This window comes from Macaca mulatta, chromosome 8 (assembly GCF_049350105.2).
Source record: "Macaca mulatta isolate MMU2019108-1 chromosome 8, T2T-MMU8v2.0, whole genome shotgun sequence".
Lineage (NCBI taxonomy): Eukaryota > Metazoa > Chordata > Mammalia > Primates > Cercopithecidae > Macaca > Macaca mulatta.
In genome coordinates this window covers 143,600,996-143,621,970 of record NC_133413.1, presented here as the reverse complement: position 1 = coordinate 143,621,970, position 20,975 = coordinate 143,600,996, and the positions used below count along the sequence as shown (strand labels likewise).

General features: G+C 45.5%; 1 protein-coding gene across 1 annotated transcript in view; it reads right to left on the bottom strand.

Annotated features, from left to right (window-relative positions):
- Nucleotides 1-7,107: 7,107 nt before the first annotated feature.
- CCN4 (cellular communication network factor 4) overlaps nucleotides 7,108-20,975 on the bottom strand; it is a 40,574-nt gene continuing 26,706 nt past the window's right edge. Inside the window, exons 3-5 of the mRNA XM_001087371.4 lie at nucleotides 17,698-17,958; nucleotides 13,183-13,376; nucleotides 7,108-11,331 (exon numbers count right to left, since the gene is read on the bottom strand). Coding sequence (XP_001087371.1) covers nucleotides 11,032-11,331; nucleotides 13,183-13,376; nucleotides 17,698-17,958 — 755 coding nt within the window. The 3' untranslated portion in view covers nucleotides 7,108-11,031. The remainder of the gene's footprint in view (nucleotides 11,332-13,182; nucleotides 13,377-17,697; nucleotides 17,959-20,975) is intronic.

Genomic DNA, 20,975 nt, shown 5'->3' with positions numbered 1-20,975 from the left:
GCGGCTTGTGTCTTTTTTCTGTCCCTGAGAGATTGTGTGTGTGAAACATTACAGTGCAGGGATGGCTGTTTCACTGGGGGGTTGTCCATCCTTGACACCTAGGGGGCCCCAGCCCCTCATCTCTGGAATTCTTTGCTTCAAAGCAGCACGTCCAGCAGAAATTTAAGTCAGCCGATATGTTACTTCTAATTTCCTGGTGGCCTCATTTTCAAAAGTGGAAAGAAGTGGATGAAATTAATTTTAATAATACATTTATCTCAAGATGTCTGAAATATTACCACTTCTATAAAAACTATTGAGCAGGTATTTTGCATTCCTTTTTCATTCTGGGAACTCTAGTGTGTCTTTCACACTCATGGCCCTTTCAGACCAGCCTCACCTCAAGTGACCAATAGCTTAGACAGCACAGTGATAAGAGGATAAAACTTTTCCTATAATTTGAGGAAAACAGCTTTTCTATTTTTAACATTTATTTTTATTTTTTGAGACAATAGTCTCACTTTGTCACCCAGACTCAAGTGAAGTGGCGCGATCTTGGTTCACTGCAACCTCCGCCTCCCAGGTTCAAGCAGTTCTGCTGCCTCAGCCTCCTGAGTAGCTGGGATTACAGGCATGCGCCACCATGCCCAGATAATTTATTTTTATTTTTATTTTTTCTTTTTGGTAGAGATGAGATTTTGCCGTGGCCAGGCCGGTCTTGAACTCCTGACCTCAAGGAATCCGTCCACCTAGGCCTCCCAGAGTGCTGGGATTACAGGTGTGAGTCACCGTACCCAGGCTACGTTTTGTTTGGATTACAAAAGGATGTGGAAAGACCATTCCTTTTCTCATGCCCAATGACAACCATTGTAATGCTTGCTTTCTATTCTACATTTAAAAAAAGTTAAAAGATTTTAGTATAACCTCTTATTTTAACTAAGATTAGTTTAAAATGTACAGAGAGTTGCAAAGAATACAGCGAGTTGCCATATAGCCTGTACTCGGTGACCCCTGTCATTAATATCTGATGTTACTGCATACTTGTCACAACCAGGAGATGAGTTGGACGTTGCTGTTAACTAAGCCCTGAACCATATTGAGAATTCACGGGGGTTCCCCTAATGTCCTCTCTCTGTCCAGGATCCCATCCAGGACACCCCATTACATTTTGTTGTCGTGCTCAGCTTCCTCTGGCTTATAACAGTTTCTCAGATTTTCCTTTATTTTTTTTGCTTGAGACAGTTTCACTCTGTCGCCCAGACCAGAGTGCAGTGGCGCGATCTCAGCTCACTGCAACTCCGCCTCCCAGGTTCAAGCAATTCTCCTACCTCAGCCTCCCAAGTAACTGGGATTACGGGCACAGGCTGCCATGCCCAGCTAATTTTTTTGTATTTTCGTAGAGATGGGTTTTCACCGTGTTGACCAGGCTGGTCTCACAACTTCTGAGCTCAGGCAATCCACCTGCCTCGGCCTCCCAAAGTGCTAGGGTTACAGGTGTGAGCCACCTCGACTGGCCAGATTTTCCTTTTTCCTTGACAGTGTTGAGAAGCACTAGTCAGGCATTCTATTGCAGGTCTCTCCACTGAGGTTTGTACGTAGTTCTTCTCATGGTACAACTGGGGGCTGTGGGTTTTTCGGGGAAGCCCATAGAGGTGGTTTGTCCTGCTTCTCACATCATATCCAGGCCACACACTATCACTGTCGTTTATTGCCGATGGGATTAATGGTGATGGCCTAGCTGGGGTAGTGTTTGCCAGATTTCTCCATCGTCAAGTTACCCTTTCTACTTCTCCATATTCATTCCTTGGAAGCGCGAACCCCCAGAATTTGAGACAGTTCTCCGTTAATTTAGAAAGTTTATTTTGCCAAAGCTGAGGACGTGCACCTGTGACCCAGCTTCAGGAGGTCCTGACGACCTGTGACCTAGGTGGTCGGGGCGCGGTTTGGTTTTATACATTTTAGGGAGACACGAGACATCAATCCATACATGTAGGAACCATACAAAGGTTCCATCCAGAAGCAGGGACAACTAGAAGCAGGGAGAGGAATTCCAGGTCACAGGTAGGTGAGAGACAGACGGTTGTATTCTTTTTATGTATGTATGTATGTATGTATGTATTATACTTTAAGTTCTAGGGTACATGTGCACACCGCATGTTCTCACTCATAGGTGGGAATTGAACAATGAGAACACCTGGACACAGGATAGTTGTATTCTTTTGAGCTTCTGATAAGCCTTTCTGAAGGAGGCAATCAGAACATGCATCTGTCTCAGGGAGCAGAGGGATGACTTTGAATAGAATGGGAGGCAGGTTTGCCCTGAGCAATTTCCAACTTGACTTTCCCCTTTAGCTGAGTGATTTTGGGGACCCCAGGATTTTCCTTTCACAGAAGCAAGTCACTAAGTGCAGCCCCCACTCAAGGACAGGCCCCCACTGAGAACAGCTCTCATGCTGTTCTCTATGTTGGTTTTTCTTCACTTCCCTTGAAGAATTTCTTAGGCTTTGTAAAATGTTTAGCTGTAAACACTTTCGAAGTCTGCACCATCGTGCAACAGGTGGATGTGCCATAGTTCACAGCCCTGCTGTTTAGGATCTAGACTTGGAAGAAGGTGGGGACATCACCTCAGCACAGAAGAGCGAGAGGGCATTCCCAGCAGAGGGGCCAGTTTGGGCACCAGCACTTTTTTTTTTTTTTTTTTTTTTTTAGATGGAGTTTTGCCTTTGTCATCCAGGCTGGAGTGCAATGGCATGATCTCAGCTCACTGCAACCTCCACCTCCTGGGTTCAAGCGATTCTCCTGCCTCAGCCTCTGGAGTAACTGGGGTTACAAGCATGTGCCACTACACCCAGCTAATTTTTTGTACTTTTAGTAGAGACGAGATTTCACCATGTTGGTCAGGCAGGTCTTGAACTCCTGATCTCAGGTGATCCACCTGCCTCAGCCTCCAAAGTGCTGGGATTACAGGAGTGAGCCACTGCATCCAGCCTGGTATGTGTCTTTGTGAGGAACGTGCAGTGTAGACCTGGGCAGATGACCTTGTGAGCTGTACGTGGCAGGAGGTGAGCCTGGAGTGACAGTTTTTACAACTGCATCCTGTCCCAGCAGGGGCTGAGGGGAAGGCAGGGTCCTTGGGCTTCTTTGTGCCACGGATGGTCCCACTGATAAGTTAGAGAAGACTTCAGACTCCTCCTCTGAAGAGTTTTAAATGCGTAAAATAAAATACGTAAGACTAAAAAAGCCACTTGTAGAGAAGTATAATTATCCAAATGTGACTATTGTGTGACCTAATCACATGCACTTCTTCAGCAGTAATATGGAAGCAGACCTCAACATCGCTGCAATTTCAAAGTCCTGTACTTTGAGCTATCTGCTGCAATTGAAATAAGAGGATTATCTGGATTACAGCTGCTGATACTATTAGGGTTTGTCGCCTACATTTAGATAGAAGGAAATGCTAAGTTGCAATTAGTGGTTAGGAACAACAAAGATGCATTTTTTCCACCATCTGGGAACAGGACCCTCTGGATTCTATACATAGATTCTTGGAGGGCCCAGGGACCCCAGGTTAAGAAGCCCTGTTTAAAGTCAGGGGAGGAAGGAGCATGTTGGCTCATGATTATTCAACAAACATAAGAAGTGCCTTTCCTACTTTGTGTCCCGTGTGAGACGGGAACTAAGATAAAGTGGGTGGTGGAGGAAAGGGCGAGGACGGTGAGGAAGCATCCCAGCAGGGGGGTTGTGCCAGCTTTGAGGAGTCAGTGTGGCACAGAGACCTGCTGTGCTCTGGCTTCTGCGAGGAAGAAACTGTTGCAGGTGTTTACATGTATCCGTGCTATTTAGAGATACATACCCAAAGTCTGTTTGGCCAGCTGGGGATCTGATTCTGGTCTCCTAGCTGCTTATTTTGGTTTCAAATCTTCCGATTCTTGGGTTTCAGCAGCCCCTGGGAGGCCAAGTGTGTGCTGAGATTAGCATGTGCAGGGTCTGTCCTTGGCCCTTTTCAGTTTCCCTAAGAAAGTCATTGGGTTGACCCCTAGATCTGGCCTAAATCCATCGGCTTACGTATTTATATTGGGCCTCTTAGGCTACGTGGAAACCCTTCGCCAGTGTCCCATATGGAATCCAAGAGCAGAAGGTGAGGCTTGGCCCTGTGGGGGTGGGAGACAGGATTGGGGAGGAGTTAGCCGTCTCCTTTCTAAGATCAGATTTTTCTGTAACTCTGAAGCATAAAATGGTGGCCCTAACCCAGGGGCTACCTGACCTTTTGACTCTTGAATCCAAAACTAATCAGGTCTTTCTGTCTCTTAAGGGGAAGAATCTCATTGGTCCAGCTCTACTCAGGTGCCACTCCCTGTCTAATTAACTGTGACTGGGCTCACATTGCTCCTGCGCCCTTCCCCCCACATGCATGCAGCGGGCGTCTGAGTAACTGATGTCGTTGTGGCGATGAATTGGGCATATCTGTTGCATGATTAAGCCCATTGACAGCAAAGCTCGCTGTGGCAGAACATGCCCTTTCTCATCCCTGCTTTGAGAAGTGTCTGCTGAATGCCCAGCCCTCGCCAGGAGGCAGGCACCACCATGCAGAGATGGGACATCTAGCATTTGTAACACATGTCACTGTGGGTGTCCTTCCTCCCGCAAACTAGGGATTGTTTTTTTTTCTTTTTCTTCTTCTTCTTCTTTTTTTTTTTTTTTTTTTTTTTTTTTCAGATGGACTCCTGCTCTGTCACCCAGGCTAGAGTGTAGTGGTGTGATCTGGGCTCCCAGCAACCTCCACTTCCCGGGTTCAAGTGATTCTCCTACCTTAGCCTCCCAAGTAGCTGGGACTACAGGTGCACCACCATGCCTGGCTAATTTTTTGTATTTTCAGTAGAGACGGGGTTTCGCCATGTTGGCCAGGCTGGTGAGATTTCTTCTGTATCGACAGGACCAGCATAGAGCAAAGCACATAACAGGAGACTTTTGTTAAATTAACAGATGCATACTTCCTTTAATAATATTTAGTGTGCTTTATAGATTATTTCACCTTTTTATTATTTATTTGTGAGGAGTTTTCCTTGCTTCATATAGATGAGAAAACCAAGGCTCAGAGAGATTAAATCGCTTGCCCAGCCATTTCTAAAATGGATTAAATCCCTTGTTGTCTTGTTGTCTTTTAAAACTGTTCACTGAGCACGTGACTCATGCCCCCACTTATTGATGTCTTGGGATTGTGGAACATCAGTAAATTCCTGGGACTAACTAAGACTGTGGATGCCCGTAAGGTTGTTACTGACTGTGGCGGCTGTTTGTCCTTCCATTATTAGATAGTCCCACTCGGACTTAGATGACCTGCTTTTATATCTTTCATCTGGCTTTTAATTTTTCCACCTCCTCCTCTGCTGCCGGGCTGGCCTCTGCTATCAATAAGCCTGCTTTGGGCAGCTTCCTCTCCCTTTTTATGGAATGGACTAAGAAATCTACATTGTTAGGGTTGTGTGAAAAACAAGAGCAGTGAGGTTTAGGCTGGAGATCTGGAGACATTCGTTACAGAATAAAATACATGAAACAGTGCACGGGCTTCGTGACAGCTTGTTTGTCTCCTCAGAAGTCATTTTTGCTCATTCCTACATTTAGAAAGAACCCAGATTCAACTAGAATTTGGTTCTCTGAATACAGAGGATGCCTTTGCATTCCGATTTTGTCAGTAGGGGTGATGGAGAACACTGGCATCTCTGCAATATGCTTTTGAAAAGAAAATGCTTCATAATAAAATGCTCTGGCCATTTCCCCTAAATCCCATTTTCCCCCCAATTCAGCCACCTGATATCCTAAAAAATTGCCCTAACATCTATACATTCATCTCAATCTGAGGCACCCACAGGACACCATGATCTAAGTTCCAATTTTGAAACTGATATGTTTCAGGATAGAAGTGTTCCTAGAAAGAATTCGTGTGATGATTATATTTTTATTGGAATGGAGCCTCCCCTTGACTTTTTATACTCTCTTCATGTGTTGTGGGGGCAAATGGATGAGAGGGATTTGGCCAAGAGGTATCAAAAGAGGCATTCACTTCATATGCCCCAGCCATCTGCACATCGGTCCATACAGCTCAGATATGCTGTGTGCTGTGTCGGGCTTGGGAGTCATAGAGAAGTGTAACACACCCTTCCTGCTTTAGAGAAGCTGGGTTTTAAATCAAGTGACAGCACAACATGAAAACATAAAAAGCAAAAAATTAAGGGGCTCAGCAGTCTATGGCTGAGGTAAAAGAGCATTCAACTGAGTATAGATAGTGACACTATAACGGAGTATAGATAGTTTTCTTTACATTTGCTATTTTAAATAAGGGCTAAATAAATTAAATATACACACACACACATTGACATTAATTCTTACTGCAGCCTTGCTGATTACCCCCAGTTTATGAAGAAACTCAGCTGATAATAGATGTGTTTAGTAAGTGCTTAATGTTCTAAGTTTATTAAGTGCTTAGTATTCTAAGCTCTATTTTACAATTTTGTATGAAATATGCATCCCACTGAGGGGTAGGTACAATCATTTTCTACATCTCACAGCTGGAGAAACTGAGGCTCAGATGGGCCTAGTAAGGAAAAAAGGATATCAAGATCCATTTGAGTCCCAAAGTCAGGACTGTTTCCATTGCATCTGCACCCTTCCTTATGCTTCTTTTTCCTCCTCTTGGTTCCTAAGGCAGCTGGCAATAGATATTCTATCCATCCATCCGATCCTTGCTTACTCAGTTCTTGACATGTGCCTGCTTCTGAGCTAGGCTCAGAGGAAGCAGCTACAGTCCCTGACCTCACAGTACTCAGTCTCGTTGGAGATGTAGAAAGACACTGAATATGTGAGTGAGTGAATGAATGAACGCCAAAAGTTTCACTTTATATTTACATGAGGTGTCTTCCAGCCCGGATACATTGGCAGCCCTTGTCTTCTCTGAGTTCTAAACTTTGTGTTTCTAAACCCATTTCCAAACTTTTTTAGCCATTTTAATGTCACTGTATAAAGTGTCTGGGACCTCGTTTCCACCATCTGCACATTTATTGAACGTGCTCAATGCTCCATCATTGTCTCATAACAACTGCAGGTACAAGAGAAGCCACCAAATCCAGTACGTGACTTTGCGGATGGTTTATTCCCTTAAGGAGAAAAGCCTTACACAGAGAAATTGAGCAATGAAAGCCTTCACACTGAGCAAACGCGTTCCCCACTACACAAATCACGAGAAAAATGAGGACTGTTGTGAAACATGACAGAATGCCCAAGTGTTATTTTTCTTCTATTGGAAAATTCTAAGACGTTTCCTCATGTGTAGTTTTTCAGTCACAAAAATGGCAGTAGGAATATTTAAATATTAAATCACAGTTTGAAAATAGATATATACATACATATATATACACACGCAGAGATACATAGTTGACTGTTATGATTCCCAGATATGCAGGGTTTACATTGTGGCTGCTTTGCATCAAGACAAGTTTGTAAGAAGCAGTGACATAGTTCAACGTAGTAGTCAGGAGCTAGATTACTTCCCTGTAATTGCTACAGACACACGGTACAAGGCTAGCGAGATTACAGACAATCATATCATTTGAGTCTACTATCTTTGATAACTCTGAATCATTTTCAAAGTTAAAATTGCAGCTATTGTCAGTAAAGTGCCTCTTATAAAGGTCATGCCTTCTGATTTGGGGACAGAATAACTAGGCGTAGCACAAGAAGAGATGGCTCAGGTATCGGACTATCCTGGGTTTCCAGTCTTGGTCTGCTGTTCACTAGCTGGTAAGACCTTGAGTAAACTATTAAACTTCTGTGAGACTCAGATGATAGTGCCATATTCTGTAGGTCTGCTGTGAAGATTAAATGAGATATGGTAGGAAAGCACTTTCCACAAGGCTTGGTGTATGCTAAGCGCTCATCAAATGCTTATAATAAGGTTTAGCAAGATTTAATTTGGTGAATTCAAATCTCCCTCTCTTTTGCACACCTAAGCACACCTGAGTAATTCACTCTAAGTACTAATGTAAATTTCCTCAGCCAAGGTTAACTAACCCGTAGGTACCGTAAGGTACCTTTTCTTTGTCTCAGAACATATAGTTAACAAGGGACCAGAGAGGTGATGATCTATTTGGTCTATTTGAAGCCCCTTATAGATATGATTCTCCAATAGGAGTCATTCAGGTCTTTTCTAGAGGCCTCTGCAAGAGCAGGGACTGATAGAATAAGCTGGTGTTTGGGCTCTAACTTTTTGGGTCCCAGATGTTCCATTTATAAAATAGTGAAGAGATGCATACTCAAAATTGCTGTAACAATTAAATAAGATAATGAACAACTTAGCATAGTGCTTGGCACCGAGTAAACAATCAATGGAGATTTTTTCCATTATATTTATTATTCTTAATTTTTATTGAATCCGGCCACACCATTGCAGGGAAATTCTGACTTAGAAAGAGCTTCATTACGTTGGATCCAAATTTCCTTCTCCATGACTTCAACCCATGGGTCTAAGACTTGCCCTCTGCGCTCTGCATAAGATAGTTCCATTTCTCAAAATCAGTGGCGACTGGGTTTTTCTGACCACCTTCTTCCACCCATTGCCAGAATAATCCCTAGTTTCTCCAACCCGACTTCCTATGATCTTTGAAAGCTAAGTTCAGTTTCCCAAATTGAGATGCAAATTCAGTAAGAACCTAGCTCTTAGGTTTCCACTGAATTTCAAATGGAGTGAGCTGTTATCCAGCCTTGTAATTTGTAGATGGCAGGTGTTTTCACTCTAAGAAAATCTAATATGATTCACACTGACTTACAGAAGAGATCATTCATGGGGTGAATTCTCTTTATACAAGAATTCTTATATATGCATATACAAATATATGTATATATACATGCACATTTCTTTAAAATATTAAATGTCTCTTTTGCTAAGGCACTTAATATAAAATTTTGACTGTTAAAATTATATTTTCATGTCACTTTGGAAGAAGAGAGCTTCGAATAAAAGTAGGAACACATGCACAGCTTCCCGTATTCATCAAGTATATAATGAGCGCCACTGTATGACTTGCACCGGACTAGGTTTTGGGGAGGTCATAGTAAGGAGGATATATTCCCAGTCCTTTTCCTGTTTAGGAACCTCTCTGCACACTGCACAGAATTCCCTGTGAATAACTACACAACATTCAATATGCAGCACTGGGTAAACAGAATCATCGTTTAAATGTGTGATGAGAGCTGGTTCTGATGGGAAAGAGGGGAGAAGCTATAGGGGATTTGTGGATTTTTGTGTGTCCCATGTTTTTTTGATACTTAAGCGCCTAAATTATCAGAAAATCAGATATTCTTGTCCTTTAAAAAGGAGCTAGAAAGACAATAAGAGGGGAAAATGACAGTGAAAAAAAGCCACTTATTCCCATATGTTTTCCTATTTTCCTATTCTGACACATTTGGAAGCTCTAAAAAAAAAGGGAGAAAATATGGGTTATAAAGACAGTCCAATTTCTATCTGAATCCTACTTTCCCACTCACCAACTGGGTGACTCTGGTCGAGTTTTCTCACCTCTATGAGATTCCATTTCACATTTGTAAGGACAGAAATAATAATGGGAACTTCTCAACATTGTTGAGAAGATTCAGTGAGCTAATATATGCAAAGCACTGAGAGCAATGTCTGGCACAGAAAAGGCCCTAAATAAAAGAATTCTAACAGTAAATATTATATTTTACTAATACAATAAATAATTGCCTGATATTCATTAACAATAACCTTTTCCTTTTAGCTTCAACCTCTTCAGGTTTAAACCCTTGTTAAGTCTATTTCTGTTTCTAAACAACTGGTAAACCTCTATCTTCATACCAGGAAACTGGCCATTTGGTCAGCAGAACCAAAGGCTGTTAAATGAGTCTCTGCAATAGATGTGCCCTGAGCACGGGGGCCCTTGGAGTCCCACAGCTTCCAGCTCTAGAGGTCACCCCAGGCTGCTACCAAGTGGACCCACTTCTTGGTTTGACCCACACCCCTACCTGAACCTGTCTTGGTCATTTCAGTGGGTCTGGCATGGTCTGCAGCTGGGTCTCTTAAGGCTCTGTAAGAGTAGAGGAATGTTCCAGGGCACCACTCTCAGGGGCCAGACAGGCCGGTCCAGAGGCCTTACCAATTCCTATGAGCCTCAAGCCGGACAAGGGAGAAGATTCAAGGAAGAGCCTGGCCAAGTACCCAAAGCCCTGCCATTCAGCAGCTGATTCAGTGTGAGAGTCAGTTGGTCCTTCTGAAATGGGCTGACCTTGTCCTGTCTCTGGAGTATTAACTGGGGGCTTTTCCCATCAATAAGAATGTTTATCAAATTTTATTTCTGACTGGGATCAACCTAATCTGTACCCTTCACAGTGTAGGGTTGAAGAGAAACTTAACCTCAACAATGCCCAGGTTAATGGATACAACTTTCCATTAAAAATCAAAATCAAGCAACTATTCACCTCACTTGGCAAATGTTCGATGACCTTGAGGTGCACACATATTTGGAATCAGGATGGTTTTCGTGTGTTAACGTCAGAATTACCCATTATAGTACCTCTTGGCAGGCTACAAATAACAGATTATTCTATTGTTCCAAATTCCATCTATCCATCTGAATGGACCCAAAGAGTCTTGTGGTTTGGCATCTAAAGAAGAAATTAGTGATATTAGAAGTCTACCTGATTCAATTTCTTGGGATTTAGGCAAGATCCAGCAGGACTTCTAGTGACTTGGAAAGGCTGGATCAGGCTTGGGTATAGTCCAGAACAGCTAGAGACAGGCATTTTTCTTTAGAGTAGATGCTGAATGATGTCAAGGAGAAAACTCATAGTATGGGCCTGAGCAGCACCATCATGGGTCATTTGGGTGGTTAGAGACAGAAAAGGAGGCCAAGGGTCCAGATCGGGGTAACTAGGAATGAGTGGGAAATTGACCAAATAAGGCTCAATGGTGAAAAGTTATTGACCATAGGGCTGACTGCTTCACAGGCATTGGGTCAGTCTCCAAGACCTAAGATTTGTGCCTGCCTAGTTCGCAATTTCTGAGAAGTCAGGGTAGGATTCCAAATCAGCAAAGATGTCATTGGGATTCCTACAGCTCAGGTTGCAGAAGCAGGCATTAATCCATAGGACCTGGCGGGAGAAGCCAAGCCCATCAGGACACTGGAAAGACACGTTGATGGTCTTGGACTTGTAGGGGATGCAGCACCTGCTGTCCCTGCAAACTCCACAGTATTTGGGTTGATAGGAGCGTGTGCTGATGCAGCCGGCGAGGGTGAAGTTCATGGATGCCTCTGGCTGGTACACAGCCAGACACTTCTTCCCTGCCTGAAGGAAAGGAAAGGCACTTTCAGTGGGGGTGCTCAGAGAATGGACAATCACCTTCTTCCCCTGAGCCCCGTTTTTCCCTCCTCACTATGTGGGAGCATTCCACCTTACTTTCAGCTTCACAGCATCCTCAAGCAAGGAGGGACAATAGCAAACACAGTGAGATCCAGTGTACTGCACAGGGGTAAATGGAAGACCACAGAGGAACATGTTTTGTTTGGGTTGTATCTCACAGCCTGCACTTTCTCTTTTGTCCTGCGTTTTTGTCTTGCCTATGGCCGTTCATCGTGGTTTCACCAACATGGGGAGCCTGTGTAGCTCCTTCATCCAAGCAAGTTCCCCTGTCTAGCTAGTGGCAGAACTGGCATCGGGACTCCATGCTCAGGGGACATGCTTTGCCCTAACTTCCCTGCCCGCCTTTGCCTCTCGTGGTCTTTCACACACACCTTTAATATGCAATGTATTCAAATGGTTTACATTATTAAAAGGTAACTCTACCTTCCACTGGGCTATGGGCCACTTGAGATTTGCTGTTCTTTCTGTGTCTCTGTGGTATAATTCCATGCCTAGTACAGAGTAGGCACAGAGTAAACCCATTGGATTGAGGGTTCTCAGGGTCTACCGTGTACAGCACCATGCTAGATCTAGGCTGTATGGCGGCATGAATCTTCCCAATTTGGGAAACCCTCTGAGGGTATATAATTCTGGAAAAACATTGGTTAGAAATCAAAATTGGCTTGGACTTGAATTATCTGGTCTAGTAATGGTAGAGCCATCTCACTCAGCTTAGGACCTTTTCTCTAATTCTTCTGCAGCTGGTACATTTTCCATGTATGTTTTCAGCTAAGAGATGTCTATGGAATGCTTACTGTATACCAAGTGCAGAAAATACAAAAGCTAGTATTACAGGGAAAAATAATCAGAGAGGAAGAAGAAGAAAGAAGAGGAGAAGAAGGAGAAGGAAGAAGAAAAATGGATCCAGTTGATCAATATGTAGATGACTGGAGAAGGTGTCTAGGGGATGAGCAGTGATGTTGGATGTCTGAAGAGGATCACAGGGAGCCGTGCTGCCTTTTTTACACTGGAGGCAACCCTGGCCTCAACATCCCTAAGAAACCATCAGCATTCCAAAAATGGAATAACTGTTGAATTTTTTGTTTTGTTTGCTTTGATTTTCATGTGACAAAAGACCGACCACTCCTAAGGCATGAGTGAGGGAGACTTGAATTAGATAAATCAGATCCACTTTTAACTCTGAACCTGGAGCTCAGGCTAATGTGGCCCAATTTTCTTTGATGCTTTATTTTAATTATCTTGGACTCTTAAAGCTGAAAGGGATTTCAGAGATCAACTCCAATATCTTAATGATGAGGGAATGGGGGCTCAGTGATGAGCAGAGATTGGCCACAGTCACATGCAATTAATGCAAGTAGACATTTGACTCTAGGGGTCCTGAGCCTCATTTAGTGCTCCCTATATCACCCAGTGTGGCTGCTCTGTGTGAGTGGGCTAGCATGGGAGTGAAGGGAGGATAGAAATTGGTAAGGATCCCTCAGAATCATTATAGAAGACCACTCCTGACGGTCCCTGAGGTTTTCCTGGAGTGATCCTGATTCTAATAACATGATGCCTACCAAAGCTTCCACTGAGTGAAATTCACAGTGCACCAATCTGGTGACCTGCATTATCCCAAATAGCTGTTACACCAGATCTACCAGGTGAGCTTAACTGTTCCCACTTTACAATATTCCCACTTTACAAATGCTTCCCACGAGGAAGTTCAGGAGCCAGGCTCAAATCCGGATTTGTCTGCTTGTGAAGTCCAGACGTCCACCCCTGCTCTGGACCCACCTTAATGAGTGTACGGATGTCCACATCGCATGGCCGCAGGTTGCAGAGGCGGCTTTCTTGCTCAGGCCAGCATTGGGCATTAACATTGGAGATCCGAGTGGAGACCCCCAGGCCGCAGCTGGTGGAACAAGGGCTCCAGGGGCTTGTGTAGGCTATGCAGTTCCTGTGCCACGGCTCTATCTCACCCACAGCATCTGTGTGTGGGGACCACAATCTGCATGAGTCTACAGCTCCCACCAGCCCCCAACCCTCACCTTCACCACACTAAGGTCTGGGGTCCCCAGAACTCAGGGGAACAGAGAGACATTGGCTGTCCCTCCCCACAGGACAACAAGTTGGCTTCTAACCAGCAAAGGTACCCAGGGAGTGGAGGACATGTTCTGAGCTCCTTGTATTTTTCTGATCAAGAGAAGCAGAGCATGGGAGGAAACCCATCTTTAGAGACAGGTGGACCCAAGTTCAAATTCTGCTCTATCACCTACAAGCTGTGTGATCTTAGATAACCCACCCTGGGCCTTTCTCCCTATTAGAACAATAACAGCTGCCTATGGGGCTGGCAACACAATAATAGGGCTTAGATTTTTACTGAGTATGCATCAAACATCTTGCCAGGTGCTGGGAATAGGACTTATTTTATTATTGTTACTATTTTTTGAGATGGAGTTGCTCAGGCTGGAGTGCAATGGTGCGATCTTGGCCCACCGCAACCTCTGCGTCCTGGGCTTTAAGTTATTCTCCTGTTCATCCTCCTAAGTAGCTGGGATTACAGGCATGGGCCACCATGCCCAGCTAACTTTGTATTTTTGGTAGAGATGAGGTTTCACCATGTTGGTCGGGCTGGTCTCAAACTCCTGAGCTTAGGTGATCTGCCCACCTCGGCCTCCCAAAGTGTTGGGATTACAGGCATGGGCCACCGCGTCTGGCTGGAAATAAGACTTTTAAAAGACATTCTCCTGCCTCTGCAGAGATAAAGTTTACTTGGGGGAAGTTCAAAGGCAAGTAGCTACATCCTAGCACCTAACATTTTGTTTCAGTGATGCCGAGGGCATAGTGGTTAAGAGGGCATACGGGCTTCTTTGGGAGGCCAAGGCAGGTGGATCACTTGAGGTCGGGAGTTTTGAGACTAGCCTGGCCAACATGGTGAAACCCCATCTCTACTAAAAAATACACAAACTAGCTGGGTGTGGTGGCATGTGCCTGTAATCCCAGCTACTCGAGAGGTTCAGTCACAAGAACTGCTTGCATCTGGGAGGCAGATGTTTCAGTGAGCCGAGATCATGCCCCTGCACTCCAGCCTGGTCTAAAAAGCAAGACTCTGTTTAAAAAAAAAAAAAAAAAAAAAAAAGGGAAAAAGAGGACATACACTCTTCAACTGGCAGCACTGCTACTTGCTGGCTATGTAATTTCCAATAAGCTAGCTCACACCTCCTTGCCTCAGGATCCCCACCTGCATATGGGGTTGGCTATAGCATCTCTTTCCCATACCGTGATAGAAAAGACAACTTCACGCCTATGAAAGCACCCAAGCTGTTCCCGGCCTTTAGTAAGCTAAAGCCCTTAGTTAATGTGAGTCTGTGTGGTCATTTGACTATCAGCCAACTCAACTACCCACTCTTGGATGGTCCTATTGATGCACGTATCTCCCGCGTCTAGAAGATGGTAGGTGCTCTCTAACCATCTGAAAAATTGAAAACGGTAGTGAACTCAAGACCAAAGCAGGTTAAAAGCTGTTAAGACAGAGAACTGCCCACAGAAAGACAGAACAAGATGCAGAGGAGAGGAGGCCTGTCCCATCCAAACACACCTATGCATGAGGATAGGAGGGAACAGGCAGAGAGGGAAGGGATGGAAAGACAGATGGAAGCTCAGAGAAAAGAGAGAGAAAGAAGGAAAGGAGGAGAGAGAAAAGAGTGTGTGTGTGAGAGAAAGAAACAGAGGGAAGGTAATAAAAATGATGAAAAGAATGAAGGGAGGGAAAGAGAGGGGAAAGATAAACACAGAAAAGAAGAGAAATGTAACTAAAATTAGGAGAAAGAGGAAAGGTAAGTCAGTTCTTCCAAGCTTATAGATGTGCAGAGAATATTGATGAACGAATGCAGGAATCACTGAGTGAGAGAGGGTGAGACTTGAATGAAATGGGAGGCATCCAAGGACAGGAGGGGCAGGGCTGGCAGGAACTGGAGCTGCAAGCATCTTGGGAGGCAGTGGGGAGGGATTTGCCCAGAAGGATAAAAGCTTTGGTTTTTGGGTCACCTCTGCTAGGCAGGGGCTCTGCTTGTGCTCAGTCAGCACGGGGTCACTGGGCCACACACAATGGACAGACAGCTTCTGCTTCCCTGCTTCCCCCGTGACCCTCATGCGGCCCTGCTGGGGAGGTGGTGGTGGGACAGCTGCCTTGCTGCCCTGGGGCTGCTGGGGACAAAACTGTCCTCCACGTCTTCTCCTATCCACACATGACTGCTTCTCCACCTGGCAATTTTGTCTCTTAGGGTGCATTTGGCAATGTCTGGAGGTGGTTTTGGTTGTCACACCTCTGAGGGAGAGGGTGCTACTGGCATCTAGTGGGTAGAGCCCAGGGGTTTAGTAGCCATGCATTAGATTGCTGGGGTTTAGTAGCCATGCATTAGATTGCTACTAAACATCCTCCAATGCACATGACAACTCCACCACAAAGAATTCTCTCATCCAAGATGTTGACAGTACCGAGCTTGAGAAATCCTGCCCCACACCGTACCTGAGCAGTCTTCAGCATCTATAATTAAAAAGAAAACCCACCAATACCCTTAGAACTCTCACTCTATTGCCATTTTTCCACTGCTCTCTACTGCTTGTCTGGTAAGCACTTTCCTCTAGAAATGTCCTCATCTGCTGCCTGCCATGGCATCAGATGCTCCTGGTTTTCTTCATACATCCCAACCCTCCTCTTGATTTCCCCATGCCTCCTCTTATCCTCTTCACCCTTCAAATGTCAGCATTCCCAGACCTCTGCCTCAGGCCCCCTCTCTCTCACTCTGCATGTTACCCTCAGGCCATCCCAGCCATCACCACCAGCAGCTCCAAGCAGATGACTTCAGAGCTCTCCTATTTCCTCTCCTTCCTCCTCATAAAGAGAAACTGGAAGCTCCTAAGATCCCGTGGACAGGGCACTCTGCCTTAAATTCAGTCTGTTTCAAACTAAGTAGATCTCCCTTGGCCCAAATATGCTTCTTCTCTTGTATTTGATCCTAGGCAATGCCAAGCCCTGGGAGTCAGCCTCTGGCTCTCTTTTTTCTTCACCCCATGTGTTAAATTGACATTAAGACCTTCAGTCTCACTGAAGAAATGCCTCTTGTGCCTGTTCCTTCTTCGCTGCCTCTATTCCCACTACCCTAGTTCAGATCCTTATTAGCCCATCCATCTATCCACCCACCCACCCATCCATCCATCCACCCATCCGCCATCCGTCCATCCATCTATTAACTGATCCATCCATCATTCATCTATTTGCCCATCATCTATCCATCCAATCATCCATTTATTTATACATCCATCTATCTATTCATTCATCCATCCATTTATCAGTTCATCCATTCATCTATCCATCCATCTATCTATCTGTCCACTCATCTACTTATTTATCCATCCATCCATCCATCCATCCATCTACTCATACATCTATCTATTCAACTATCCATCCATCTACCCACCCATCTATTTATACACCTATCCATCAATTCATCTAACTGTCAACTCATCAATCCACCCATTTATTCATACATCCACCTATCTATTTATCCATCCATCTATTAATCCACCCATTCATTCATCATCCATCCATCACCTATCCATCCACTCATCCATCTATTTATACATTCATGTATCTATTTATCCATCCATCTCTTCACCAATCCATCCATCCACCCACCTATCTATTCATTCATCTATCTATTCATCCATCCATCTACCCACCCACCAGTATGACAAACATTAATTGGGTACATGCTAAATGTATGGCCCTGGGCTACATTCCAGTAAGCAGCAGTGAAACAATCGGGCCCCTCCCCACCCTCCTTTTCCAGGGCTTCCTCTTATCCAGTTTACCTGGCTGAAATCTCACCTGCCCACCCATCTTCATAGCAAGGGGGAAGCCTCAAGTCATCATGAAGCTTCTACTAGACCCATCTCGTCTTGCTCATGCCTCCTCTCCTCAGGTACCCACACACCTACCCTTCTTCCACCACCCATCCCTAATGCTTTAGTAGGATAATAATGGATTGCACTTTTAGGGCTTTGTTCTTTACAAAGCACTCCTCATTTTATGCTGGGAGGATCCCATAGGACAGACTAGACAGATGGGATTATTTCTGTTTTACAGATGGGGCAGTACGGTCTCAGGGGAGGTATGACTTTCTCAAGGTCACAAAGCTAGTAAGTAGTGGACTGGGGAATGAGTCATTCTATGGTGGTCAGAGCTCCAGGAGGGTCCACAACCCATTTGTAGGGTCCCGCCCCCAGCCCACTCGGGCCCACACCCACCGAAGGCTCCTGTGTCACGGGGTGCGGTCTTGCGTGGCCTCCTGGCGTCGTCCTCACACACCCACCGCTCACAGCAGTGGCCGGGTATGCTCACGCGCCGCGGGTTGAGGCACCAGAGACGCGGGGGGCGCACTCGGAGGCACAGTGGTGTGCAGCCCACCGCACCGTCGATGCATGTGCAGTTGTACTTGCAGTTAGGCTGGAAGGACTGGCCATTGTTGTAGCGCACCCCATCCAGGACGCAGCCCACACCGACCACCTCTGCAAACACAGGTGGCGGGTCAGGTCCAGTGGCCTTGATGCCCCCGGCCGGCCCAGCTGCCTTTATAGTGGCTCCATGTGGACCACGCCCCAATCCCTGGGATGGCTACCAGCATGGGGGAGGAACAGAGGCACTAAGGCAAAGGCAGGGAGGTGTGAGAGTGCACAGGGCAGGGCTGAGTGTTTGGTGGGACTTCAGCAGACGGAGTACGGGAGTTCCTTTATAGCTTCAGCCAGCACCTAGGGAGTGGAAGGATGCAGCATCCCGAGGGACTTGCTCCCTGCAGGGTCCCCAGCACCAGGCACAAAGCCTGGTACTGACAAATACTTGCCATTAGGGCTCATGGTTCTGAAGGTGACCGACTTGTAAAGAAAAGCCAGAACACTTCGAAACACGTGTTCGATTCATTCCGTACACATTTATGGAGCCTTCCAGGTGCTGGGGGACTCAATAGCAGACGAAACAGACAAAAGTCAGCCCTCAAAGAGCTTATGCTGTGGAAAGGTCATACGGAATGTTGGCGGTCACAAGCGTCTGGGAGAAAAGTGGAGCAAGGAGGGGGAGTTGGGAGTGGGGAGACAGTTGCAAATTTATTAATAACCCTTTCCCTGTTTAGAAAAAAAGTTCAGCTAGCTGCCAGAGCTCATTTAATTTTATATAAACACGCTTTTTGCGGTTGAAGCAAATCTGACTGATTTTCGATGTAAAAATAAAATATAAAAACTGTTTCTTGGAGTTCTTTCTAAACAGAACTAACATGGGAATTGTCTGAATCATCAGAATAATCTATTTCAGAAAAATCAGATGCACCAAGTGAATCCCGGCCAACTGTTGAAGAATTATGCATAGGAATGCTCGGTTTTCTAGGATTTGACATTTTCAGTGATCGAGAATTACGACATTTTGTAAACGGAAAGACCACCACTAAAAACACAATGCTGTAAATAGATTGATATCTTTTGTTTTTCAAAGTTGGTATTCCAGATGTGAATAGAATAATAAACGTGAGATATTTTGTGGCAAAGTTATTTTGGGGTAAATGCTGTAGCCTCTAGTGCTGCTGGTGAGTATTCTCAGTGCAAACAGGAATAGGGTTAAATTAGGTGGATGGGGAAGGCCTCACTGGGTGAGGATGCTCAGAAAAGCCTGAAGGGGGTGAGGAAGTAAGCCCACCCAGGGGTTGGAGGAGGAGCTTTCCAGGTAGGGAGGGGCCCACTTAAGTAAAAAGACCTGGGGTGGGAGCAAGCCTGGGCTGTGGGAGAGGTCTGAGGAGGGGAGACAAGAAGGAAAAGGGAAGGAGAGGAGGTCAGAGAAGGCTTCCTTGTAGGCTCAGAGGAAGGTGCAAAGCTGTTAGAGCCTAGCACATAGTAGGTGCTCAGTAAGAAACTGCTGAATGAATGACAAAAAGTATGCTTTGCAAGAACACTCATGGTGCTGAGTTGAGGACAGATCAGAGGGCAAAGGTAGCATGGGGGACCACCCTGAGACCCAGGTGAGAGGGAGCAGTCTGAAGCCAGAAAGAGAAGAGCTCGGCTTCCAGACAGATTTGGAAGGACAGCTGCCAGGACTTGCTGACAGACGGGCTGTGCGGGGGAGAGGAGAGGAGTCAAGAAGGAAGAAGATGCTCTGTCCTCCTTGTACAAGCAGGGTTTGGGCTGGGTGGACTCAAGTGTTCTCTATTATGCGCGAGACGCCTGGTTGATAACCGAGTGGCTATGTGGCGTTAGTTATGCCAGTTTGGAGTTCCGGGGAGAGTTGGGGACTTCTGGGCCAGATGTCACCCTTGACACCATACTCTCTCAGGAGGACAGCTTCTGGAAATACAGACAGAGAGCCCTGGACATCATGAGTGACCACCCAAGGAGGAGCAGTTTGGAATCTGCAGGGGGCCAACAGTTCTGTCCTTCAGGGATTGCCTAAAGGTGGCTATTAATGATAGTAATAATCCTAATATCTAGCAGGCATGAAGATTTTCGAAGTACTGTCTCTGTGATTGGATACTGGGAAACCCAAAGCCAGTTGGGTTTCCTTCACCACCTCCTATCTAATCTCAGATCTGCAGCGCAGATGTGATCTAGTTAGCTCTCCTCTTACTGAGGCACTTTCAGGAATTCAAGTCAACTTGCTCTGTCATCGGGGCTTTGCCTCCCTTCCCACACCTCCCATGGACTGGGGTCTCTCAACAGGGACAGTGGGTCACACCTTGTTGTAGCTCTGTGTTTGCTGCCTCACCTATGTTTATTGTGTGAAGAATCAGTGGAGGGATGGATGGGAGTTGGGGTGAGCTCTACTCTTTATTGTGCATTGCATTACTTATTTTATTCTATACAGAATCACTATCACATTATCATCTTTGTCTTTATATATAGCAAAACAAAGTCTCAGCAAAGTGAAGACGCGTCGCGTCCAAGGTGACCACAGCGGGAAGCAGAATCCCGGTTTGTGTGAACTTTGCTGCGGCTACTGTTTCTCTTGGGGTGCAGTTATCCATGCAGGAGGTGTAGAAAGGAAAGATGCTAACCTCAACTGACCCTCTGATCTAGTGCCAGGCACCATCTGATACATTATCTCATTCAGTTCTCCCGATGACTTCATGAAGAGAGTTTTATTTTTCTCCTTTGATGGACAGGAAAGCTCTCAGAGAGGTTAAATGATTCATTTGTTCAAGGTCACAAAACTGGTGAATGATACAGCTGGGACTCAAACCCAGGGGACCTGACTCCACAGCCCATTTCCTGCCACCAGACACCAGTGAAGGAGGGGACAGAGGAAGGCAAAAAAATCAGAGGAAGTGCTGGGTGAATCACTGATCTTTGCATTCTGAGTCACCCTGCCTCTGCCTGCACGCTGTCTCTCCAGGAAGAGTGTGTGTGTGTGTGTGTGTGTGTGTGCGCGCGTGTGTAGAAGGGAGTGGGCTAAGCCCGGGACTCTGCCCCTGTATGTGGAGACTTTGGAGGGAGAGGTCAGTGCTGGATGCCTGGAGTCCCCAGTACGGTGGTTCTCCCCACCAACTGCA